We start from the raw sequence: 27,816 nt of genomic DNA, 5'->3' as shown, positions 1-27,816 counted from the left end.
TTGTTAGTCCTTGAGAACAGAACAAACAGGGGGAGAAGAAATAGAGAACAAAAGGAATGTCATTTGGGTTTGTCTGGGTACTGATTATGGAAACATTTCATAAGTCTAGGGGCTCTAACATGGCAATGATAAATCCATTCATTCTGAACTGTCAGGAAATCCTTCATGCCACCAAATACTGAAGGGTTTCCCTATGTCTATGGGAGTCTAGAATTTCCCTGATTTCAAAGTGCTGCTCTTCTACCATTAAAGTTTCTGGGACTGGTTCAGGTTTCAGGGGAAAAATGATCTCAGGTGTCAGATACGTGTATCTCCCATTCTTCGGTGGAAGAAGGGTAGATTTGTTATATTTGGTTCCTTTTCCTCTCTATGTATCCTATTTCTTGCCTTGTCTTTTTGTATAACTTTGCACCTGATTTATAACCGTTGCTTGGCACCTCAGATGCCTGGAAAATTCTCACCTCTTGGGGAATGTTAAGGGAGGGAGGGCCATGTGGATTGCAACACTGGAAGATGGCCGAAAAACTCTTCTTATCTGTTTCTCAGAGAGGCTGGTACAACAACATCTCCACACCTGTGTATTGGTGCAATCCACATCAGACTGTTGGGAGCGGTCTCTAGTTTCCTTTATCCTAGTTTCATGCCATGAGGGACCTCAAAGCCTGCTTTGAATTCTGACTTGCTTTCACCCCTTTTCAATAAAATGTTCCTTTTGAAATACAAAGTTTTCAAGAGTCTATACTTCTTCATAAGGGGGGAGAGGCTGATCCTTACATAAAGCAGGCTCTGCAATAGTGGTCAAACTGGAGAGAATTTTTTTCCCCTTCCAAATTTTAGTCTACCGAGGGGATCCTGTGCCAATGTCCGAACAAAGCAGCGAACAAGGGAAAGCCAAGTGCTGGGCAGAAACCTTGACCACTACCCAGCCTGACACTGGCTACATATGTCCCATTGAAGACATTGAAGCTGTCCTTGAAAGTTCCATGAAGCCTCGATGGTCTATTGGTGTAGGAAAAAGAGACAACTGGGATGGAAGAACCAGGGGGGTGACCCTCACCCAGGGTAGCTGTAAGCCCGGGTGGAAAATGGAGCTGGAAATCCTTACTGATCAGGAAGAGCCAATTGAGGAACCGCTGGCAGATTATCAATTGAAGCGGCACATCAACCACCTTGTGATGGAAGCCCTGGAAAACCTCAATGTCTGGGGTGAACTGGGTCGCTGACGAAGGAGCACAGGTGAACCAGCAGCTGAGGGACCCCAAGCCATCACTCACAGTTGATTAAGTAGCTGACCAAGATGGTGGAGCAGTAGCCATGCCAGGTATCAACCTCCTGCCATTCCAGCCCAGGCGATTGTGCCCGGCCAACCCAGGGGCCTGCAGCTGAAGAGGAAGGCCCTCCCTTGGGTGTAAAATTCAGTAGAGACCCCCAGAAACTCGGGTTCTTCCTGGCTCAAGTCCTCACCTATATGCAAGAGTATGGGCAGAATTTTCCAGCCAGGGGGCAAGAGTGTGAGTTGTCACTCTAGCCCTAGAGGGGGCAGCGGCCAGATGGATAGTGACCATCCACAATGCCGAAGCCCCAGAGATGCAAAACTTCCATTGATTCATGACAACACTATGCCACTGCTTCAAAGACCCCCTTGCCAATCACAAAGCCCGCGACCACATTAGAGTCGTAAAGTAGAGCTGTCACCCTGTAGATGAATATACTGAGGAATTCCGTGACCTGGCCAGCTGAATCGACTGGCCAGAGGATATTCTAGTCTGTTGGTTCAAATATCGGCTCAACGATGACCCATACACCGCTTGCCTGGCCCGTGGGGCCCCTAGCCGCCTGTACGAATGGCACCTGATGACAGAGAAGGTAGAAATCGACATGACCTGAAACCAATACCGCACCGGCACAGCTTGGAGAAGATCTCTGGGGTGGGAACCATTCAAACCCCAAATCACCATGGCACCAAGGCCATCAGGTCATTTTAAGTGTGGGAAGGAGCGGTACCATGCAGTAGAGTGCCATTCAAAAACTTCCACCAGAAAGCCTGATTACCCGTCAGGGAGGAAACTTGCAAAATCCACCCCCCAAGGAAAAGGAACCGTGCTGAGAAGCCAACAGGTCATGGAGTTTTGTTCCCCTCCAAACCCAGAGGAACGAACTCCGGCACCCCGAGAAGACTGGAGCCAGTCTGAAAGTGATCTGGAAAACGACCCGCTGGTAAGTGACCCTCATGTATATAGTAGCTCTGGGAATGGAATGGCCTAGGGTTCACATGGCTACAGAACCCTAAAATAAACAGGAAGAAAGGAACTGTAAGATTCCAGGGACATGGAACATTCGCAAACATTCCAAAGGAAAAAAGGGAAAGAAAAGACAACAGAGAAAAATCCATGGCCGGCCACCTGCTGAGCCTACTAGCATCCCCAAAGAATACCAGGATCTGGCTGAAGTATTTAGCAAAGTGGCATCTGATGAACTTCCACCTCATCATGCCATGGATTGTGCCATTGAGATCCTGCCAGGGAATAAACTTCCAAATATACTGCATGTCCCCGGGCTGCAAGAAAATTTTGGTGGGCTGCAGAGAAATCTCACGCCCAGAGCACCTCCCGAAAGCAATTAATCCAGGCTGCACAGAAACACAAGGCTGCGCCGCCCACATGGCCCACAGGAACCCTCCCCACCCACTCACTCCTTACCCGGCAAACTTATTTGCTAAATTGCTATTTTTCCTTTTTCCGACCATCAGTTGTTCTGCTGTGCCGGGAGATATAGTTTAGCTAGGAAGCAGGAAATGGTTGAATTTCTTGCTTTCTAGTAGTCTTTAGATTTTTGGCTCTGCTTTTAAGCACAGCCAAACCTCCCTTAGAACTGAAGGTTCTATTATTCAGTGCAGACTCACGGCAAGCAAATTTTATGTGACAGACTGAGCTAGTCAATGGCAGATAGATCACTAAATGATTCTGTGAGCAACTCAATCTGCCTGCCTGCTTTGCCTGATTTGGGGTAAAAATTGCTTTTTTATAAAAAATTCAATATTTATATAAATATTTATAATATTTACATATAAGCCTTGCCCAGCCAGACACATGACCACCAAGCCAAACCCACAAATTAGGCCATGCCCACAGAACCAGTTGGTGGTCCCTGGGATTTAAAATTATGAGTTTGGTGGTCCTTGAGATCCAAAAGGTTGGCGACCTCTGCCCCAGAGAACTAGACGAACTCAGTGCATTTATCAATATAAATTTAAAAAGAGGCTTCATCAAACCCATCCGACCAAAAATAGCAACCCCAGCACTATTCCACAAGAAGAAAGATGGAACCCTATGCCTTTGGTTGATTACAGAAATATAAACACTGTCAGCGTGGAAAGTGTGTAGCCACTCCCCTTATGAAGGACATGCTGGCCCACCTCTCTAAAGGAAAAATCTTTTCAAAACTAGATTTACAAGAGGCATACTACCATACCAGAATTAGGAAAGGGAATGAGTAGAAAACTGCTTTTAATACCCTGCTGGGATGCTACCAATTCAAAGTACCCCCTTTTGGATTACAAGGAGCCACTGCTTTATTTATGCAATTAATTAACAAAGTACTCCATGAACATTTATACAAAGGGGTCCTAGTTTATCTTGATGACATTTTAATTTACACCCAAACAAAAACAGAGCACATAAAACTAGTCTGAGAAATTCTCACAAAACTCCAAGCCGTCAGACTATGCAAAATTCTCTAAATGTGAGTTTCACCAAGACAAATTGACTACCTGGGATATAGAATATCCCACAAGGAAATAGAGAGGGACCCACAAAAGTAAAAGCCATCATTGACTGGGAGCCCCAAATCCACAAACAAATATGTTTCCTGGGTTTTGCAAACTTTTACCATCAGTTCATTCTGGCTTTTGTGAAAATCTCCAAAATAGCTGGACATTTTGGATTTGTAAAAACCCTGCACCTCATCAAAAGACAATTCTGGTGGCCATCCCTTAAAAAAGACATTAAGAGCTATGTTGCTAGCTGCCCTATCTGTGCAACTGCAAAAAGAAGGCAAGGAAAATCCCCAGGGCTTCTACAAACTGTAGCAGAACCTTCAGCAACCTGGAGATTTCTATGGATTTTATAGTGGAACTGCGCGGGAAAGTTATTTGGGTTATAACGGATCTTTTTTCAAAATAAGTCCATTTTATATCCTGCTAGAAGATCCCAACAGCCAAGGCACTAGCAAAAATTTTATCGCCTACATGGAGCTCCCCAATGAATTATCTCAGACAGGGGTGTTCAATTCACCTCCAAATTTTGGCGGGCTTTTAAAAACTTGTTAGGCTCTGCCCAAAGGTTGAGCTCTTTGCATCACCCCTATTATCTAATATTGAATCATGCATATTAATTCCCAACTCTTTATCTTTTTCATACCTTGACTGAATTTGGAGATAAGCCCACCATTCCATATCTACCTCTTGTTGTTTTAGGTCCTGTCTCAACTTCAGTTGCCCCTTGTCATTTATAATATCTTTGTAAGTAATGGCTTTTGTTAGGTTATACAAATTTGGGTACACTATTGCTTCTAGCGTCGATATCCAGGTTGGCAGTTCCATATAATTTTGAAATTTAATTCTATTCCAAATCAAAAATAAGGCTTGTCAAATTTTATGCCTTAAAAAGTATTGGTAAATGGTGTTTCTGCCATGCCACAGAAATGCATGCCAGCCCTGCTGTAGGTCGTGGCCTTCTAAGTGTAGTAAGTCTTCTATCTTTTAAGTTTATCCAGTCCTTAATCCAAGTAAGTGCTGTTGCCTGATAGTATAGTTCCCATTTTGGAAGTCCGAATCCTCCTCTTTCTTTCGCATCTTGTAATAATTTCAATTTGATCCCACAAAATAAATTTAATGTCAATTTATTCAAATCCCCAAAGAATTTTTTGTCTAGTTTTATTGGTATGTTTTGGAACAAAAAGAGTACTTTGGGTAGAATGGTGATCTTAATTGCTGATCTTAATTGCTGATTCTTCCTAATAAAGAGACTTATTTTGCTCCATCTTTCCAGATCTTCTTTTATTTGTTTCAGCAATTTCTGATAGTTATCTTCTTTAATCGTGGTGTAACATGCCGAGATGTTGCTTCCTAGGTATTTTATTTTTTTGACCATCTGGATGTCCAACTTCGTGGCCAGAATTTTTTTCTGTTTATTATTCATGTTCTTGACTATCATTTTCATTTTTTCTTTATAAATTTTTAAGCCAGCAGCATCGCCATATTCCTCAAGTAACTCTAAACGTTTCAGGCCGGATTGTTCTGGATCTTCCATAATGAACACCAGATTGGCAAATGCTTGTAATTTGAAGGTTTCTTTTTTAATTTCTAGGCCTTTTATCTGTGGTTCTTGCCAAATTGTCCTTGCTAATACTTCCAATGTAAATATGAATAATAATGGTGATTGAGGGTACCCTTGTCTTGTTCCTTTTGATATACTAAAATTGTTTGTTGCTTCTCCGTTTATTATTATTTTGGCTTCTTGTTTTGAGTATATCGTTGTGATTATATTTTTAAATTTTTTTGCCGATATCCATGTATCTAAGTTGCTGTAATAAAAACAACCATTTGATATTATCAAAAGCCTTTTGGGCATCTAAAAAGAGTAGTGCTGCTTGACGTCTGTTGTATAATTCATAAAATTCAAGGACATCTAAAATTGTTCTTATGTTATGTTTGATTTTTCTTTTAGTCAAGAAACCACTTTGATCTCTGTGGATGAATTCATTTAAAAAAATTTTTTAAGTCTCTCAGCTATAATTGTGAAAATCTTATAGACCACATTCAAAAGAGACATTGGTCTGTAATTTTTGATCAGTGTCTGATCTGCTTTTTCCTTTTTGTATCAAGATAATATTAGCTTCTGTCCAAGATCTGGGGATTTTTGCCTCTTCTAAAACTGTGTTGAAAACTTCCAATAAAGGTTGGCCCAGAATATTTTGTTGGTCTTTGTACAACTCTGTCAGTAAGCCATCTGGGCTTACTGTTTTTTTGTTTATTAATTGCCTTTGTAACTTCTGAAATTCTAATTTCCTCATTCAACATTATTTTTATTTCCTCTGAGAATTTTGGTAATCCCACCTGGTAATGCGAGCTATAATTGCACTTATCAATTAATTTAAGGACACCATCAGTGAGCTGTTGGACAGTATTACTTGGTCTGTTGTGTGGATGCTTGTGTGTTTTTAGGGGGTGGGGAATTTTGGTGGGTGGGTGGGTGTTTGGGGATTATCATGTGTGTGTGCATGTTAGGTCTGGTCTCTGAGTGTTATGTGAATTTTGTTGTATGTGTATACTGTGTATATACGTACAATGACAAAAAAAGTATTTATTATTATTATTTTAAAACATACCGATATGTTTTAAATCACCTGAGCGATTTTCTTTGCATCCTGCTGGTAGTGCATCTTCCATCTTTGTCTTGTAATTTATCAATCCGTCATTTTTCCTTTTGTCTCCTTAGTTTTTGTTCTAACCATCTTCTCAGTTTATTCGCATTTTCGAAAAAGTTCTGTTTAGTTAGTTTAAGTTGTTGGGCTAGGCCCTCTTTTTCGAGCTTGCAGAGTTTATGTTTGAGCAAATCCATTTGCTTTTTCAGGCTTTTATTATGTGGTTCTTTCTGAAATAATGTCTCCAATCTGTTATAGTCATCCTCAAGGGTTCTCCTGTGGTTGTTTTTTCTCCTTGTTTTTCTTTGCCGTATATGAGATTGCCACTCCTCTCATATATGCTTTGCTGTGTCCCAAATAATTTGTGGGGATGTATCTTCCTGTTTGTTCACTTTGAAAAAGAAATCCATTTCTTTCTCCAGCTTCAGTTTGAAATCCTTGTCCTTTAGGACTGCCTGTTGAAATGTCCATCTTGGTGTAGTCTTGTATCCTTTCCAGTAAAGTCTCATGGGATTGTGGTCAGCCCAAAAATTCGGCTCTATGTAGACTTCTTTAATTTCTTAGTCCATCTCCTTTGAGGTCCACACCATATCTATCCTGGACCACGATTTGTGCCTGTTCAAGTAGTTCTCCCTATTTCTTTCTTGTAAATTTAGGTATTTGGCCATTTTGAAAAAGGTTCTTGGTAAGGTTCTTTTGTTTCCTTTTCTTGTGTTGCTACATTTATAGTCCCGTATTTTATCTGTGATAGCATTTATTTCCTCTACCCTCCTTTCTTCCTTTTCCATACTTTGTTCCACTTCTAATAGTTTCTGTTCATTCTTGGTTATTTGCTGCTGGAAAGCTTCACATTTTCCATCCATTATCTGCATTCTCTTTGATTTCACTTGTGTCGTTCTCACCACACTGATCTCTCTTTTCATCTCTTCATGGTTTTTGAACATTGCCTCTTACATGTTTTGTAACATTGCTTTTAGATCTTTATACGAATTTGTTCGTTTCCTCTGTAACATGTCTTCAATAGATTTTTGATTGGAAGGGCTAGATGCCATCATTGATCCTTATGAGGCATTTTTTTTCCTGCTCTGATCTTTGTGAGATTCATATTGCTTGTCATGTTTAGCAAACTCTTCAAAAAACTACTATTGAACAAAAATTCCCACTTTTTATTTCCGCCTTTATTACCGGGAGGTCATCATCGATGTCAGTTAATCCCTGGCCATCAGTTGGTTGGGTCAGAGTTCCCTCATCCTGCTTCAATGATGGGGTGAACTCAATGATCTCCACTCCCTTCAGCGCCGTTTCTCTGGCCCGTTGTGGGGTCTTGGTGGCTTTCCCAAGGGACCCAAGAGGGGGCTTCTTGGCTGGGCGGCTAGCCTTGCACTCTGCTGCACAGTGTTCCTCCGGGCCACACTTGAAGCAGGTGGCTGCAGGTTTTGCAGTTTCACCACCACTTTTCCCCAGGGCTGGTTTCTTCCACAGTTGGGTTGAGCGGTACTGGCTGCATACTTGGTCAATCTCCATCCCCTCAGCCAGCACCTATCAGTTGTGAAGGATGGAAGGAGTCCTCTCGAGATGCAGGCATTGTACAGGTCGTCATTCAGCCCATCTATGAAGCAATTAAAGATTGTGAAATTATCCGCCACCACATGATGCCTTGATGCAGTCCCTCACTTTACAATTGGCAAGGGGGTCTTCAAATCACTGAACAAGTGCTGTCATAAAGTGATAAAAGTTTATCAGCTTTGGTACATTCGCGTTGCGTAGGGTCACAATACAGTAGGCTGCGGCCCTTCCAAGCCTAGGGTGATGCTCACCTTGGCACCTTCAGCAGGGATCCCCTGCCCATACTCTTACACATAGGTTAGAACATGGGCCAGAAAGAGTCCCAGCTGCTGCAGGTTTCCATTGGACTTCACATGAAGGGGTGAGGTCTTTCGGTGCTTAGCTCTTGCCTAGCCAGTTCCCACAGGGGCAGCAGCCCTGGCGGCTTCCCTAGGTGCTGCACCTGCAACAGTTGAGGCAGTGGCTGGGTTTGGTGAAACTCCTGCAGTGATGTCTAGTATTGAAGCTCACCCTCCATCCTCTTCCCCTTGGGTTTGCTGAGGCTTGCTGGTAGCAGCCTTGATATGTGCTTCACATGTCTTCAGGGTTTGAAAGGCATTCATCATGAACCACATGGCTTACTTCATGGCTTATTAGATTTGATTGATCAGGTTCTTTGCTTTCCTCCTCTTCCTTGAGCTCTTCCAGCTGTAATTGCCTCTCTCACTGCTGCCTGTCTTAGATGATGGCCACCCCGTTGGTTCTTCCTTCCTAAACTTCCTTCTTTCTGACTCCAATGGACCACCAGGGTCTTGATGAGTCTTCCAGGCTTCCAACCCCCTCTGTCCACTGGGAGAGGTCCAGCTGAGGGGAAGGTCTGGATGAGGCTTCTCCCCAGCACTCCTGGTCTTCTGCCTTGGCTGACATCATGTGCAGAGTGTTGACTGACTTTGTAGATTTCGCCTAATGTAATGAACTGCTCAGCTAGTCCCCCAGGAAAGCAAGACTCTTAATCCAATCTGTTGAATCAAAAGAACTTTTACTGAGAGTAAAGTGGTTGCAGGAGAACAAGGTGAAATCTGAAAAAGCCCGCACAATGCAAAGAGCATTCTTTTGTTTCCCCAAGCCCAGCCATTCTAATCAGTCCATCAGCAACCAATGTGATGCTACAAGATTGTACTGAAAATCTCTGAGATCCAAAGAAATCATAGTTCATCCTCAGGGCATGACGGCTTTGGAGAAGGGCTAAAACCAGCTGGGAGAGAGAAAGTTTTGTCTCTGAAGATGCTCCCCCTCCCTAATTCTCAAGCAGTTACAGCAAAAGCAAAAAACAAGTTAAAATGCGAGCAAGCTTCCTCCCAGCCTTCCAACAGAATGGCAGGACAGGATGGTGGATTCTGGAAACTACAAGGCTTAAATGTGACTCTTAACAAGATCATGGTCAGCTTTGTTGTAGTGTCCCTATTTACAGCTGTTCCTCTTTACAACATACAAAGTAATAGTTTTTTTAAAAAAAAACTGAAAAAGTTACAACACAGATCAGACTAAGCTAACCTGGACACATATCATGAACGTATTCCAGTACTGCCAACATACCCTTTTCACATTCAAAGGGGCAATGTATGAGAAAATAAAAGGGACACCCATGGAATCCAGACTATCAGCAGTCATTGCAGAAACAGTCCTTTGTCAATTAGAACATTGTGCATTCAAAACTACATACCTAAATTGTGGCGCCACTATGTGGACAATAGATTTGTCATCATCAAAAGAAATGCTGAAACTTTCATACCCTACTGAACTCCATCTTTCCAGACATACAATTCACAATGGAGGAAGAAACGGCTAAACAATTACTAATTTTATATGTGCTTGTCAACAGATAGGAAAATGGAAGCCTAGAAACCATGTTTTATCACAAGGCAACCAACACTCCAAGCATTTTTAATTTCAATACTATGTGGCAAGTGTTAAGAACCCACTTTAGTACCTAGCAAACTAGACAACTGGACAGAAGATACCTACATGAACATTCAGGCAGAATGGGTATCATTTATAACAAGATTTCTGCACAATACGCGAGAAAGATAAATGAAGAAAGAAGGTATAAGACCAACTATATGGCACATCCAGCCACGTATCAAAAACATTTTTGAAGCAACAGAATGCAGCTTCTAATATTTGCAAAGTGGGCATTGCACATTGCCCAGAGGCTACCATACGAGGAAAAATCATGCATTACAAAGTTTGCTTGGAAGTGGTACTTCCAATGTAATCTAACAGATCCTCTGCATGGATTGCCCCTGTGACTATGGTAAGACAGGTGGGGAGGAAGCTACCACCAGAACACAAGCAAGCAGTCAGACAAGGAGAGTTCATTGGTAGCCTTCACATTGCATTGAACAAGGACATACATTCAATTTCACTACTAAGATTGTTGACCATGCAGATACAAAAATAACCAGGGAAATGATTAAAATCTGGAAATGGGGTAAGTTGTTGTAGCCCGCCAGTGACCAGCAGAACTGGTGGAAGATTCGGTCAGTGAGGAGGTTGGGGAGGAACATGGGCCTGGGGCTGATGAGTGCTGTGCGTTGGAGGCAGAGATGGGGTTAGGCCGTTCTGACAGTTATCAGCTGCCTTCAGAGTTGGAGATCATTGTAGCAGAAGAACAGGTGGAGCCTGTCCAAATGTGTGCGTGTGCAGAGCTTCCAGAAGGGAACAGTTAAGGAACAAGGATCCTTTGGGAGTAAAGACACAGGTGGACGGTGAATGGCCCCTCTCAGAGGGAATAAATAGGAGCAAAAGGGGAGTGGTGTTTACAAGAGACAATTGGTTCATTTAATTAGTGTGAAGATTCATTCCTGACTCACAGAGACTCTTTGCCAAGTATTTTCTTGTACAGGGTTGTGCTTGGAAGCGATCAACCTAGCAACTCTCCAAGCCTGATAAGGTCTGTGGTTGCAATTCACCCTTGAAATACTGTTTGCCAGGACTTTGCTGAATGTGAATGATAGGAATTCACATTAGTCTAATAAAAAAGGGTTTTGTCGGGACTTCCAGTTGTGCTGGAGCTATGAAGCTGTGAGCAGCGTGTGAGGCAGGCGAAATACATGGACAATAAAAGGTACCCCGGAATTAAGAAATAAAGCATTTTTTTATGAAAGATTGTTGAAGCAGTGACCAGAGAAAGAGAGAAGAAAATTGGAAATCTGTGAAATTGGCTTTGGACTTTGAAAAGAATTAATTTGGAGGTGGAAAATTCAGAGGAAAACATTTGATTATAAAAGACTTGGAAATTAAACTGGATAACTATTTGGATTTTGGCACTAAATGGGCATAATTAAATGCTGGAATTGAACATGTTAAAAATAAATCTTCTGAAAAGGATTTTCTGATCCAAGATGGCTCTGATGATGGCTGCCTCAGTGAAATGCTCTTTAATGGTTTCTTTATTATTATTATCTGCAATTCACTACAGATTTCATACTCACGAGAACATCTGCTAAGAATTAGGCAGTGTTTCCTTAAGGAGCAGCTTTCTGATTCCTCACACCCTCTGTCTTTGCAAACACGGAGGAGATTCTAACTAATTCCCCCAATGCTGTGGATTATAAGCAAAGAAGTTGCAGCGCCAAAAAAGGAGATGAAATAAAAGAGCAGGAATTTTAAACAGATTAAGGAATAGGAGGAAAAAAACTCCTCTCCATTCAATTTTTCTGACTAGCACTCACTTGCTAACAAGATGGATGAAATACATCTCTTAAATAGATGGAATTCTGATTTTTACAATTCAGGAGTTCTTTGTTTTACTGAAACCTGGCTTAATCCACAAATTCATGGGGACAACACCATTTACATCCCAAGATTTCAGATATTAAAGATCAGACAGAATTGAGGAAAACAAAAACAGGTAAAACAAAGGGTGGCGGATTATGTTTATATATCAACAACAGCTGGTCTCAGAATATAACTACCATGTATCTCCAACAATACACCCCCCCCCCCCAATAGGAAGACCCAGCATGTTTTCTAGGCATAAAATGAAATTATGCACCTCCCCCCAAATTTAGGCCTATTTTAAAACATGCAAAATTTGGGGGGGGGGAAGGCGGGGGGAACTTGCCATTAGGAGCGCCCCGCGGGCAGTTACGCCTTGCCATCAGCCAATTCTAACAGCCGATCATGGTGGAGCACGCAGGGCTCCCTACCCCCGCCAAGCGACTTTGCTGCAGACCCAGGTCAGCAGGCGGGTGGCATCAGCATGGATGTCCGTCGGCAGTGTTTCAGCCGCTTCTCAGGCCTCCGTAGCTTCCACGGTTCCCACCGATGCTGGTGCCTCTCTCGCCAGCGCTGTCTCCAACAACAGCGTCTGAGTTGCTCCCACTTTCCCCCCATCCCCGTAACAACAGGAGAAAAACATTTTGAGATAACTGGGAGCGCCGCGCACTGCATTTTGGTTTAATCCCAAGCAGCTGGGTGGGCATGAGAAGAGCTGAGAGTCTCTGCTGCTACTACCCTTGGTGCTCCAGCCTCGGCCTCTCCAAAAGTCCCAATGCACAACCCGTTCCTGCATTCCAAGCATGCCCAGGCCGAGCTGCAGCTGTTCCTCTCTCGCCAGCGCCATCTCCAACAGTGCCAGCAGCGGTGGGAACCATGGAAGTTATGGAGGCGGCTCCCCCACCCGAGAAGCAGCTGAAACGCTTCCTTGGTTCCCGACGCTGCTGCCACTGTTGTTGGAAACGGCGCTGGCAAGAGAGGGACAGCTGAAGCTCGGCCTGGGCACGCTTGAAATGCAGGAACGGGCTGCGCACCAGGACTTTTGGAAACTTGCAGAGTCCGAGGCTGGAGCACCAAGGGTAACAGCAGCAGAGATGCTCGCTCGGCTCTTCTCACACCCACCCAGCCATTCGGGATTAAACCCAAGCAGCGTGCAGTGCTCCCAGATACCTCAAAAAAATTTTTTCCTGTTGTTACGGGGAGAGGGGAAAAGTGGGAGCGACTCAGATGCTGTTGTTGGAGACAGCACTGATGAGAGGCACCAGCACTGGTGGGAACCATGGAAGCTATGGAGGCCTGAAAAGCAGCTGAAACGCTGCCGGCAGACATCCCTGCCGCCCACCTGCTGACCTGGGTCTGCAGCAAAGGTGCTTGGTGGGGGTAGGGAGCCCTCCATGCTCCACCATGATTGGCCGTTAGGAGTGGCTGGTGGCGAGGCGTAGCTGTCCACAGGGTGCCCTAGGTGAGGGTGCATGAGGGGGGAGAAATTAATTCACCCCCAAAAAGATGTCCTAACCATTTGGGGGGGGCTCAAAAAAAAAAAAAAGACCCGGCCTTATTATATGAGAACATGGTATAATATATAAATTCTGTTATGAAAATTTAGAGCCTTTACATGTCAACTGCAAGCCATTTTATTCTCCATGTGAGGTCTCCTCATTTCTCCTAATAGCTGTGTGTGTTCCTCCACAAGCTTGTGTAAACAAGGCATTACAAACTCTTGCTGATCAAATTATGGAGGCTGAAGCCAAACACCCAGATTCCCTTCCCATTATTTTAGGAGATTTCAATCAAGCAAATTTAAGGAAAGAGCTTCCAAAATATTTCCAGCATGTCAATTGTCCCACCAGAGGCAAAAAAATATTTTAGACCACTGCTACACAACAGTAAAAGATGCTTATTAAGTCTTTACCACAAGCAGCTGTGGGACCCTCTGACCACTGCATGATTCACTTTGTACCTGCCTACAGACAAAGACTTAAAACCATGAAACCAACAATTAAATCAGTGAGGACTTGGTCTGATGAGGCAAAGCTGAAGCTCCAGGCTTGCCTTGATTGCACTGATTGGAATGTTTTTGAAGATACCTCTGCAGACTTAGATGAGCTCACAGATACTGTAACATCATATATCAGCTTCTGCAAAGACTTATGTGTACCAACAAGGAACCTGCAAATACATAGTAACAATAAACCTTGGTTCACAGCTAAACTTAAGCAGCTACATTGTTCCAAAGAGGAAGCCTACAGAAAAAGTGACAGAATGCTATACAATCAGGCCAGAAACATATTAACAAGAGAGATCAGAGCAGCAAAAAGCAGCTACTCTGAAAAGTTAAGGAATCAGTTCTCAACAAATGAACCAGCAAACATGTGGAAAACTCTTAAAAACATCACTGGCTACAGCAAGCCTCCTTCTCAGGCAGAAGGAAATCAACAATTAGCAGATGACCTGAATGTGTTTTACTGCAGGTTTGAAAGGAAACTACAGCCACCTATCTCCACAACCCCCATCTCAAACACACCAACAACAGCCAAGCCTCCTACCACTGGCCCCAACCCATTGGATTCACCTCTGGTGATCACAGAAAAAGAAGTGCAAGATCTATTTCACAGACAAAAGCCAGGAAAAGCATCAGGGCCAGACAAGATAACTCCTTCTTGCTTAAAAGTCTGTGCTGACCAATTGGCCCCCATCTTCACCTGAATCTTCAATAGATCACTAGAGATGTGCTATGTCCCTTCCTGCTTCAAATGCTCTATTATCATCCCAGTGCCAAAGAAACCCTCCATCAAGGAACTGAATTACTGCAGACCAGTTGCTCTGATATCTGTAGTTATGAAAATCTTTGAAAGGCTTGTGCTGTCCCATCTAAAAACCATCAAGGATCCACTGTTAGATCCTATGCAGTTTGCATAATGAGCAAATAGATCGACAGATGCTGCTGTTCATATGGCTCTGCATTACATCCCACATCACCTTGAATCTCCAAATACCTACACAAGGGTCCTCTTTGTAGACTTCGATTTAAGCATTCAATACCATTATTCCAGACATTTTTCTAAGTAAATTAAACCAACTAGTGGTACCTGAACACACTTGTAAGTGGATCATAAGTTTCCTAATATACATGAAGCAGGAGGTGAAGCTAGGCAGAATCACATCTGATACCTATACAATTAGTAGAGAACCCCCCACCCAAAGGCTTTGTGCTTTCTCCACTTCTCTTCTCCCTATATACCAATGACTGCATCTCAAATGATCCATCTGTTAAAATACTGAAGTTTCCTGATGACACAACAGTGATAGGTCTCATTTCAGACAACGACAAATCCGCATACAGACAGGAGGTTATACAACTTGCCTTGTGGTGTAACCGGAATAATCTGGAACTGAACACACTCAAAACTATAGAAATGGTGGTAGACTTTAGAAGAAACGCTCTCATAATACCACCTCTTAAAATACTAGACAACACAGTATCAACAGTAGACCTTCAAATTTCTAGGTTCTACTATATCACATGACCTAAAATGGACACCTAACATCAAAAACGTCATCAAAATGCACAACAAAGAATGTTCTTTCTGCACCAATTCAGAAAGCTCAAACTGTCCAAGGAGCTGCTGATACAGTTCTATAGAGGAATTATTATGTCTATCATCTGCACCTATAACTGTCTGGTTTGGTTCTGCAACCCAACAGAACAGACGCAGACTTCAGAAGATAATTAGGAGTGCAGAAAAAACAATTACTACCAACCTGCCTTCAATAGAGGATCTGTATACTGCATGAGTCAAAAAAAGGGGCTGTGAAAATATTTACAGACCCCTCACATCCCAGACATAAACTGTTTCAACTCTTTCCCTCAAAACGACTCTATAGAGTATTGTACACCAGAACAACTAGACACAAGAACAGTTTTCCCCCGAAACCCATCACTTTGCTAAACAAATAATTCCCTCAACCCTGTTCAACTATTACAAAGTCTGTACTACTATTACTAGTAATCTTCTCATCATTCCTCATCACCCATCCCCTCCCACTTGTGACTGTATGACTGTAATTTTGTCGCTTTTATCCTTACAATCTATATTGACTGTTTCCTAGTATGGTTGATTGCTATGACTATCATTAAGTGTTGGACCTTATGATTCTTGACTCTTGACGAATGTATCTTTTCTTTTATGTATACTGAGAGTATTTACACCGACAAATTCCTTATGTGTCCAACCACATTTGGCCAATAAAGAATTCTATTCTATTCTATTCCAAAAAGAAATAATAGCTAATAATTGGAATTGGTGAAATTAATAAAATATTAAAAAAGGGAAAGTGAAAAGAAAGGATGGAGCCTGGAAACTAAACTGAGAGCGCCACCTAGAAGTAAAGGAAAATTTTCAGTGACTCTTTGAAAAGTGCTTTTTAAAATTGGAATTTGAAATGAAATAAGAGGAATTCCATTACAAGAAAATTAAAACCCTGAAAAGTGAAATACTGGAACTCTACAGAGGAAAAAAAGATATGTGAAGAAATTGCCCTGGGATTACTTGGTAACTTTGGGAAAAAGTTGGAAAAGAAATCAAAAGAAGCAACCTAGAAACAAAGATTTATGGATATTGACTGTTGAAATTAAATATAAAAGACACTGGTTGAAATAAACTAATGGACAATAGGATTGGACATAAATATTAAAAAGAAAAAAGAGTATAAAATGGGAGAAATAAGATTGGAACTACAAAATATAAAGGAAATGATGAAAGAAAGCTTGGAAATGTACAGTACTATACTACAAAAATCAGAAATGATGACGCAGACTGTCATGCCCCTGGTGGAGACTGACTCTGAGGGAGAGGAGGAACAGCTAACAGGGCATGGAAGTGTGGCTCCAGAGATTGTGGAGGAGGCTAGAGAAGGGCAGAGGCCAGCTGAGCAGTGAGAGGAGGACCCGGGACCATCCCCTATCCATCCTAGGGCACCCAGGGAGGAGAGGATAAGGGAAAAACGTGGTCTACACAGGAGGAGGGGGCCATGATCCTCTTCATGGGTTGCAAGTGTGAGATCTGCATAAGATTTTGGACCTAGTATGCTAGCAAATGCTGAAGACAAAGAGTGTTTTTTCTGGATGAGGTTTATCTAGGTTGGCATTCTTCCAAGGGACTGTACCTGGTTATCTTCTTGAAGTTTGTAATTAATTATCCTGGTTTGTTGTGGAACTTTCTTTAGTGCAGTTTGTTTTTGGTTTTTGCTTTGTTTTTGAACTGTATTTCTTTTGTTTGGAATGTTATTTTGAAAATAATTTAATCTCCAACTGTGAACAATTGAACAGTGAAGCCAAGTTGAAGGCATTAAAGGACCTTTATTTACCTTTTGGTTTTTGTTATATTTGTGGTACACTCCAGGTCATCACACAGACTAAAGAAGAACAAAGAGAACCAGAGGGTGAGAAGTTAAACAAAACAGAAACCAGCTCTAAAGAACAAGTGGACCAATGAACATTAAAAAGGGAAAAAAAGAATTAAAGTTAAAAATTTGAGGTTTGATGTGATAATAAAAGGGAGAAATGTTTGGAAAGTTAAACAAAGGAAAAGGAAACAGTAGAAGAAGAAATTACAGAGGAAAGATCAAGAAAGGGAGGAGGACAAAATAAATAATTGAAATAAAACATGGAGGGAAATAATAAAGGAAAAAAGGGGAATTAAGAGAAAAGACCAGAAAATCATGGGAAGCAGAAAGCAAACAAAAATGAAAAGAAATTATATAGTCAGGAGGATAAGAGACAATGGGTAGAAGAATAGTCAGGGGAATTTTGCAAGATAATGTGTTGTGATATATAAGAAAATAGATTTAAAAATAGAAAAGATTGGAACTGATATTTTCTTTAAGGATTATTGTTAAATCAGATATAGATTTAATTGAAATGAGAATTTATTATAAGAATATTAATTGATATTTAATAAAGCGATGAATAAAGTTAAAATGAGTTTTGAGAATTGTAATGGAAAGACTATCAGTTTCTAAAATTAATTGAATACATTAATACCTTTGAAAATAGATGATTTAGAATGTAATTGAGAAAAAGAATATGTGGAATCTGACTTAAAATATATATGCATATGTGATATGTAGCAGTTAGGAGATTATTGTTATTAATGTAGAATGTGGTAATTAAATAATGACTATATTATGGTAAATCTTTATAATGAATTAAAGGGAATAAATTGGGGGAGTGTATAAGTTAAAGGAGTGGCAACTCAAATTGCAATTAAAGGGGACAACTTTTGGATTATTAGAATCAGGATGAAACTTATGGAACAATGAATGGAATAATAATATGTAATAAAATTGCAAATGTGACAGATAAAAGTAAATATATGTAATGAACATAGAAATCAAATAAGAATTTTAGATAATAATGTAAAACAAGATATAAGAATATTTTTTTAAAATGAAATAAACTACAATATGAACTGGATTTAGATAAGTGTAATGAATATAAGAATATTTGAGAATATTTAAAGGAAAATGGAATAAGTAATACAATATGAAATTTAATATGAAAGATGAATATGTAAATATGGTCGTGTTTGTATTGAAATATAAAAACCTGGAACCACGTTGTTCACCAAAAGAGATGTTTTTTAAAATATAAAAATAATAAATTTATGAAAAAAAAATGGGGGGGGGGTTGTCAAGACAAGGAATCTGTTTTGTGATTTTGTGAAGCCTAGGTCAAAACAGTTTGTCTCCTGCCCCAACAAACCTCCATGAATATGGAGCAGCTTCATGCAGAGAACACTCAGCTCACTCAACAGGTGGCTTTGCTGGCAGCCCAGGTGCCTCAGCTCCAAGCTCACACTGCTCCACCTCCCCAGAGGAAATGCCCAGTGGCGGTTCCTGATAAATATGATGGCAACCAAGCTGTGTTTCCAGCATTCTTGGGACAATGCCAGCTCTTTATTAGCCTTAGAGCTGAAGACTTCCCCACTGACTGGGATAAAGTAGGGTTTCTGATTAACCTTCTCACCAGCTCTGCTGGGCCATGCCCCTGCTGGTCCAGGCTAGCCCTTTGCTGGATGATTTCTGGGGGTTTTGTGACCACTTCAGGCTGATGTATAAGGATCCCATTAAGATGCAGACCACCATCCAACATCTGAAGGCCCTGAAGCAGGGCCAGCGACCTCTGCAGGAGTATATAAGTGAGTTCAGGCTGCTTAGCCAAGATTTGGCCTGGAATGAGGCTGCCCTCATGGACACTTTCCAGGATAGGTTGTCAGAGGAGTTGCAGGACGAGCTGGTCCGGGTCTATGTTCCTCCAAACCTCAATGCGCTGGTCCATCTTTGCCTCCGGATTGACACTCGGCTGCAGACAGGGAAACTGCTGTGCCTCCCAGGAGACTTGGGTGGTCCCGATCGTGCATGAGACCCCAGCTCCGCAGGAGGAGCCCATGGAATTAGGCACAGCCAGGCCTCACCTGTCGGTGACTGAAAAAAGCCAGGAGGGGCTGGGGCCGGGCCACAAACACGGCCACGGGTCCCACCCCAGAATATCCGTCAAACCCAGAGCCTCTAGTGGGACAGGGCAGGCACACAAACACGAGTCGCCCAGGGCTGACCCGCCCCCGCACTTGTCCTGGCGGCCTGGCGTGCGCTTGCCGCCAAATAAAACCCTCACTTCGTGGCGTCCTGGGCTGGTTCCAGGAGTCCGAATGGAGCACAAAAACCTGGAGTTCCTGCAGATTGCTCAGAAATTGAACCAATACAAGATTCGGTGGTCCCTCTTCTTTACCAGGTTCAATTTCCACATCACCTATATCCCAAGTGGTCACAACCAAAGGGCAGATACCCTCTAACAGAAACCCAACTACTCCTATAACGAAGACCAGCTCCTGCCCCAGACGGTTCTGCCCGTGTCCTTCTCCATGGTTCACGAGCCAATGGGCTTACGGAATCAGATACAGGAAGAGCAGAGGCATGACACTTGGGTGGAGCAACAGAGGGAAGAGGTGGGGCCCACTTCTCCATGGAGATTCATCAAGGAACTCTTGCAGTACAGAGACAGGCTATATGTGCCGGTGGGGCCACTCCGGGACTTATCTTACACAGTGCCTTGATAATCCTGCGGTGGGCATTTTGGCCTCTTCAAGACCTTGAACCTGGTTTCCCATACCGTCTGGTGGTCCCAATTATGACATGACATCCAAAACTACGTCACGTTCTGTGTGCGATGCCGGCAGGCCCAGTTGGTGACAGGCGGCCCCCTCCCCAGGGCTGTTCCAAGCATTGTTGACATTGGAGACTCTTGGGCGCCATTTCCATGGATTTCTTGACAGATTTGCCTATGTCTTCTGGATTTATGACTGTGTTCATGGCAGTAGACATGCTGACGAAGATGGCGCACTTAATTTTTTGTTGTGGGTTACCGACGGCTTGTGCCACTGCCCACAAGTTTATCCTCCATATCTTCTGGCTGCACAGCCTATCTGATAGGGCCATTTCAGACAGAGGGGCAGACTCAGACAGTGAGAAGGTTGGGGAGGAACATAAGCCAGTCCTGGAGTCTGGGGAAGGCTTTGATGAGTGCTCTGCATTAGAGGCAGAAATGGGGTCAGAGCTGTCCCACAGTTATCAGCTGCTTTCGGAGTCAGAGATCAGTGGGCCAGAAGAACAGCTGGAGCCTGTTCCCGATGTGCGCATGCACAGAGCTGCCAGAAGAAGGGAACAATTAAGGAATAAGGGTCAACTTGGGAATAAAGGCACAGGTGGGTGGTGAATGACCCCTCCCATGGGGAATAAATAGGAGCAAAAGGGGAGTGGTGTTTGCTGGAGACAATTAGTTCATTTAATTAGTGTGAAGATTTGTTCGTGACTCATAGACTCCTTGCCAAGTATTTTCTTGTACAGTGTTGTGCTTGGAAGTGATCAGCCTGGCAACTCTCCAAGCCTGATAAGGACTATGGTTGCAATTCACCCTTGAAAGACTGTTTGTCAGAACTTTGCTGGATGTGAATGATAGGAATTCATATTAGCCTAATAAAAAAGGGGTTTTGTTGGGACAAGGAGTCCGTTTCATGCTTTTGTGAAGCCTAGGTCAGAACACCAGTCAACAGGAGTACAGGTATACTACCAGCTGATCATGTACTTAGAAGCCAAGGACTTGGCAGCACAAATAAACAACAGCCAGTCATCAGCCATCAACATCAATCAATCAATAAGAAGGCACCATATTAATACAACGAACAACGATATCCTGAAGCATACATTTTGGTAGGGAGAAGTTTCCAGAGGTTCTCTGGTCCCAATGACTAACCCAGATTTGATCTTGCAACAGACTTGATTTTTCAACCTTTTCACATTGATCTTTATATATTCAAATACTGTATAGTTTTGCCTTGAAAAACTAGTTAATCTAAATGAATAATATTTGCAAATATCATCAAACAGAAATATCATGTTTTAAGGATATAAAAAGCATAGAAATAATATTTTTCATTAATACCTTATAAGGCTTAAAGGACAGAAATGTTCCGATCCAAAATGTGATACCAACTCTACCTGAAAAATAAAGAGTATTTAATAACTGAAAAGTAAAAATGATTAATAGTTCTTATATAAATTAAAGATAAAACAAAACTTCACATCAAGTTAACAGAAAGAATATTGTCAGGCTCTATTCTTTTCATGCATTAGTGTGCAGAGCCAAAAAAAATGTGTACTCATGCTTTAGGTTTTCAATATTATGAAGATATTGCTAACCTTTATATACTTGATGAACATCTGAAGTAAGAGAAAAGAAAAAAAAAGCATCAGTCAAATACATGCATGCTGCAGGCAATAAATTAGCTGGTCAATTAATAACAGTGAATATAAATTGTTCTTCCTCCCCTCTCCCACCAACCCAATATACAGTGATGCTTTTACAGAAAATGATAAGATGCTCACTATAAGTCACAACACACAGTCAAATTATCACAGCTATTTGCTATGTAACCAAATACCTGGCATGCTTCAAAATTACAGTTGAATGCTAGAGGGGAAAAAAACCCTAATACAACAGAAATAAATGTCACTATTTTAGTCTAGAGATGTACATGGTTTTCAAATTTCAAAAAAAATAATGATTTTTTTATTTTGATATAAGCAACAGTACTTTGCTGCTTACACAGATATGTAAACAAGTATCCACAAAAGGGGTCTGTTTTATTTATTTATATTTTGTATTTCTTAACTGCCCATCTCCCTCCCTATATTACTTCTATTTCTTTTTAAATGAAAGAAATGGGATTATAAAGTTAATGAAGGATAGATGAATACTTAACATTATGTTTTTCTTGTTTGCCTTCTTGAACAAGTGTAGAAATAATAGCAATTACTATTTAATAGTAATTAGATTGTAATTAGAAGCAATTAAATGTATATACCACCTGACCACTAATGACCCTGGGCTTTTTACAAGTAAACATTAAAACTAATATAGGTAGTCCTTTACCTATGACCGCAATTGAGTTCAAAATTTGTTGCTAAATAAAACAGTTAAATAAGTTTTGTCCCATTTTATGACCTTTTTGCCACAGTTGTTAAGTGAATCATGTGATTGTTAAGTGAATATGGCTCCCCTCACTGACTTTACTTGCCAGAAGCCAAGTGGGAAGTTTATAAATGGTGATCATGTCACCCTGGGACAGTACAACTGTCATAAATACATGCCAGTTGCCAAGCACTTGACCATAGGGATGCTGCAATGGTTGTGAGTGTGAAAACCATTCATAAGTCACTTTTTCAGTGCTGCTGTAACTTTGAACGGTCACTAAATAAATGGTTGTATGTCGAGGACTACCTGTAAAACATATAATCATCAAGAACAAGCAATATAAGACATATAAATGGAAAAGAGGAAAAACAACCTTATACCATTTAAAGAAGCATTCAAACACTTTTGCCACATATTCAAGAATCGTAGAAACATCATCAGGATGGGTCTATCTGAATCTTGGGGTATGTGTGTGTGTGTGAACCTTATTCCAAAGAGCAGGTGCTATGACAGTGAAGGTGTATTTTCAGGACTCGACAGCTTTAGTCAATCCAGAGCCCAGAGTGTGCCAACTTTGCTGGATTGAATCAGTGAGAATGATATGGCAGACAAATGGTTCCTCAAGTAATTGGGGCCTGTGCCGTATAGGGCTTTATAGAATAACAACCATCATCTTAAATCGCACTTAGAAGCAAATGGGCAACCACTGCAGATCGCAAAGCAAGGAAATTACATGTGCATGCAATGCCTGTGCTATTGGATTTTAGATCAGCTGTAAGGCACTTGTAGTAGTCAAGTCATAAGGTAATCAAGATGCGACTGCATGTCTGAAGAACCATACAATTTGGGAAGAGACACAACTGGCACACCAGATGAAGCTGTGCAAAGGCCTTTCAGGCCATAGCTGTCACCTGCTCAACAAGCAGGAGCTGTAAATTCAGGAAGACCCCCAGACTGAGCACCATCTTTGAATAGGCTACACCAGTGATGGCGAACCTTTTTGTTGTGGTGTGCCGAAAGTGCACGCATGCTGGCACTCACAATGCAATGCGCCCCCCCTGCACATGCACACGCAACACCCCCCCCTTTACCTACACCGTGCATGTGTGCGCCTTCCAGCTGATTTTCAGCCTGTTTGAGGCCTTTTTCAGCCTCCCAGAGGTTCGAGGGAAGCCTCTACAGCCTTTGGAGGTTGAAAAACGGGTCCATTTCTCAGCTTCCAAATACCAGAAATGACAAAATGGGTCTGTTTTTCAGCCTCCAAAGGCTGCAGAGGCTTCCCTTGAGCCCCCCGGAGGGTGAAAACGGCCTCAAACAGGCTGGGAGGCATGCACATGCGCAGTGCAGGTAAGTTTGACTGGGGCTTACGGGCCCGCACAAATGGCTCTGCGTGCCACCTGTGGCACGCGTGCCATAGGTTCGTCATCATGGGGCTACATCATTGAATTCAATCCTACAAAGACCAAGGAGCTATGGATTTTTGAGCCATTCACAGCCACTTTATCTTGGTAACATTAAATTAGAAAAAAGTTTCTCATCATCCAAAGCCAGCATCCAGATACTGGGACAGAATACTGTCAGCTGTCTTGTCTGGTCAAAGGGTTAAAAAATGACTTTGAGTATCATCAGTATACTGTGTATTGATGTACAGTGTGCTGTTGTAGCACAGTGTATGTATGGTGTACTAATGATACTGAACCCTAAATTGGTGGACAATCTTACCCCAAAGGTTCCAAAAGATGTTGACGAAGAGGGAAAGAAAGTAAAATTCTGTGGCACCTCACAAATAATGGGGTAGGATACAATTCCCCCCACCCCATCTGATATTGGCCTCAGAGAAAGAAAAAAAGAAAACTACTGAAAAAGGTGTCCTCTATCCACGGAGCAGAAATAAAGAGTTACTATGGTCAACAATAAGAAAAGTAGCTGAGAGATGTAGGAGCGCATCTTGCTTCTATCACAGGTGGAAGTGCAGCCAACTGTCTCAGTATTAAATTCTGCCTGAAGTTTTACTGAAATAATGTAGTTCCTCCAGAATTTTTATCAACTGCAGGCTGACCACCTTCTCAACACCCTGTAAGGAAAAGTTAGAAATTGAATGAGAGTTATGAAAACACAGTACCTCCAAGGATAGTCCGTTGAGGAGGGATGCTCTATGCCTCTTTAAAGGCAGGTTATATTCTGACCAAGGCTTCCTGAGACTGTAATTAAGTCCAAACAACTCTTGTTTTATTTCAATGCTGGGAATTATGTGCATTCCCAGCCTATAATGAGTCCCAAACAGTCCCTCGAGATAAGCACCCACCTTATCTCCTTTGAATTGCTGCCAATAACTAAAGTGCCAAATTAACTGTAAAAAACCAAAAGTACAAAGTCCATAAGGTGGGTGCTTACAGAGCTTCAAGATTTAATCCGAACAGTGAACAACTTTGCTTCCTGCAAAGATTTCTCTACCTTTGCACCTCCTTTATACCTTAGGGGAGGGGCAATCACCTCCAAACCTTACTCCTGAGTTGTCCCCTTTGTCTCAGCTGCTCTTGCCTTCTAGCAGCTCTGCGCACACATGCACTGGGAACAGGCTCCCTTTGTTCCTCTGCCTCGCTGCTGCCAGACTCCAGACGCTCCGGAGTCAGCACACCACTCCCAGATGGTCCTTGCCCCATTGGACCTAGGACCCTCATCTGAGTCCTCTCCAGACTCCCGGACTAGTCCCTGTTCTTCCCGACTGTCCGATTCTGCTGCCATCTGTACAGGCTGCTGGCAAACCACAACAGGTAATATTTCCTCCTTCAAAGAGGGCAACACCTCTTTATACTCCACTGCAGGACATCTTGTCTACATTTTTCTGAAACAGGAGGGGCTTAGATCCAATCAATGGGTAGCTGAACCCTGTTCATTGTCTCAAGAGTCCCTGACTCAAGCATATCCCAGATCATACTACTAAACTATGCAGAGGTGGTATTCAGCAGGTTCTGATCAGTTCTGGAGAACCGATAGCAGAAATTTTGAGTAGTTCGGAGAACCGGCAAATACCACCCTGCCCCCATCTATTCTCTGCCTCCTGAGTCCCAGCTGATCGGCTGGGTCTTCTTTTGTTGCTCTGAACGAGAGAATGGAGCTGGAAAGCAGGATAGTGGGGTGGGGAGGGAATGGAGATTTTACAGTATCCTTCCCCTGCCACACCCACCAAGCCACGCCCATCAAGCCATGCCATGCCCACCAAGCCATGCCCCAAGAACCAGTAGTAAAAAAAAATTGAATTCCCACCACTGAAACTATGTCTCAGGCACCTCTGCAGCCCTGTCAGAGCAAATTTGAGAGACTTTATCCATCAGATAGTTTGAATAATAATCCTCATAGCAGCTCAACTTCCAAGGGAGGTATGGTGAACTAAAAATCACCATATGGTGACTATGGTAAAAAACAAGAACCAGTGAATACATCAGTTCTTTGGAGCCACTCCAAATAACAAGATAGCAAAGCATCCACATGGCTGCTCTTCACAAGGAGATAATAGGACTTGGATTTGAGTCCTGGAGACAAAGGGATCAGCCATCTTCCTCATAATCTGGGTGTAAATAGTTAAAGACAACATGTTTACAAACCTAACTTTCTAATCACTTTCAGAAATTGCCTATTAACTATTTTAAAGCTATTAAGAGACATTTGGAACACTAAGTTTGGAAAATCTTCAAGTAGGAAAAAAAGAAAAAATAATTACAAGCTTAAGAATTAAAGAATTTGAAATAATCAGCAAAAAATTAAATAAGATTTTGGTCTAAGAAAATCAGAAATGGATTAAAGGTCTAAATAAATTTGCAATGTACATTGGTACAATTGGTTGCATGATAGAACAGTAAGAACAAAAATATATACAAATAAATAAATGTTTTCTTAAGTTTTCACGGGTATTTATATGTATGGTATTCAGCTTTGTTCGGGTATTTTCCCACGTCATTATAGTTGTGCTTTAAAAGCTGAATACCATACAAATAAATAAATGTATATATAAATATATAGCTAGATAGTTAACTAAAACAAGGAAAGTAGATGTTACAACATTGTAAAAATCGTATTTGTGTTGTTTTGTTGTTTTATATTTGCGTTGTTTTATATTTGTGTTGTTTTAACTGTGTAAAATTCAATAAAAATTACTTTTTTAAAAAAATTGCAATGTTATTTTTATTATAAGATTTTAAAATCAATTATACAAATAAGCAACTTCTTGTGGGAAGCAAATTTATCTTGGCTGTCCTGGTTATTGTAAGTCATAGTTAAAGGTAAGTTATTATTTCACAAGCTGGTTAGTAGAGGGATTAAAGATTCTAAGCCAAAAATATACACTTATGTCAGTTAATACTGGGATTTACAAAATGACAAAACGTTTTAACATTCAACATAGTACAGGAGATTTCTGAAGAATGAAGCTGGAAGTTAGCAACTACAATATCAACACTATGAGAAATGAGGTCTGCTTCTATGAGTTCATAGCACATTTATGTTAATGAAGACAGATCTGGAACAAATTTTATTTCACAAGACAAAGAAACTACAGAATGTGGAACTTCAAATGCCAGACTAATTTGGAAAAGGATACTTTTCTGGATACACAAAAACTGGCAAATGGATCTAGCAACGATTATACAAGGAATACAAGAACTCAAAATAAGCATTGACCAAAGAACAGAGAGTATTGAACAAAGAATTGCAAAGACTGATGAAAAAATTGAAAACTTTCAACAGATGATGGCAAAACAGGAGGAGAGACTCCAAAAAATCGAGGAGAAAGATAAACAAAGAGATGAGACAATTGGAAATATTGTTAGCAAATTAACAACGGTGCAACAAGATATGAATGGGATGTTGAAGTGGGAGATGGATAGGTCAGAATTTTATCTCAGATTTCAAAATATTGAGGAAGAAAAAGGACAGGATTTGGTGGCTGTAATGATAGAAATTCTGGCTGGAGCCTTGGAGATAACAGAGGAAAAGATGATGGACGGAGTAGATGAGATATATCGTGTTTTTACAAGATATGCAATGAGGAATAAGCTACCAAGGGAGATCCATGTCAGATTTATTAAGAAGAATATTAAAACACAAATATTACAAGTCGCAAGAGATAAGGGGCTGAAATATAAAGGTAAAGAGATTATGGTTTTAAAACAAGTCCCCAGAAGAGTGAGAGAGATGAGAAGAGAATATCGATTTTTGACCAAAAATTATTGGAAAAAGACGTGAATTATAGATGGTTGATCCCAGAAGGATTAATGTTTATATGGCAAGAACAGAGACACAGAATCGACTCAATTGAGAAAGCAGAAATATTCCACAACAAATTTTTTGGAAGAAGAGAAATAGAGACAGAAAAAGAAACCTTTGCAATTGAGCCTCAAGAAGACCAGATGAGATCGGGAAGGAAGAAGGTGCGGTAGGTGGACAAATGGAGACCAAAGAACAACGTGAAGTAAGATCCACAAGAACTGTTAGACCTAAATATAAAACATAACCATGGAGGAAAAAAATTGATTTCTATG

The 27,816-nt window shown here is 41.4% G+C and overlaps 1 protein-coding gene across 3 annotated transcripts in view; it reads right to left on the bottom strand.

Annotated features, from left to right (window-relative positions):
* SUCO (SUN domain containing ossification factor) overlaps window positions 1–27,816 on the bottom strand; it is a 214,197-nt gene that overhangs the window by 76,209 nt on the left and 110,172 nt on the right. For all 3 annotated transcript variants that reach the window (XM_087932039.1, XM_087932040.1, XM_087932041.1), the window contains exons 12-13: window positions 21,505–21,525; window positions 21,248–21,303 (exon numbers count right to left, since the gene is read on the bottom strand). In XM_087932039.1, coding sequence (XP_087788165.1) covers window positions 21,248–21,303; window positions 21,505–21,525 — 77 coding nt within the window. The remainder of the gene's footprint in view (window positions 1–21,247; window positions 21,304–21,504; window positions 21,526–27,816) is intronic.

The sequence above is a fragment of the Pseudonaja textilis genome, chromosome 3 (assembly GCF_049901715.1).
Source record: "Pseudonaja textilis isolate UNSWEBS1 chromosome 3, rPseTex1.2, whole genome shotgun sequence".
Taxonomy (NCBI): Eukaryota; Metazoa; Chordata; class Lepidosauria; order Squamata; family Elapidae; genus Pseudonaja; species Pseudonaja textilis.
This window is presented reverse-complemented; position numbering and strand designations above follow the sequence as displayed.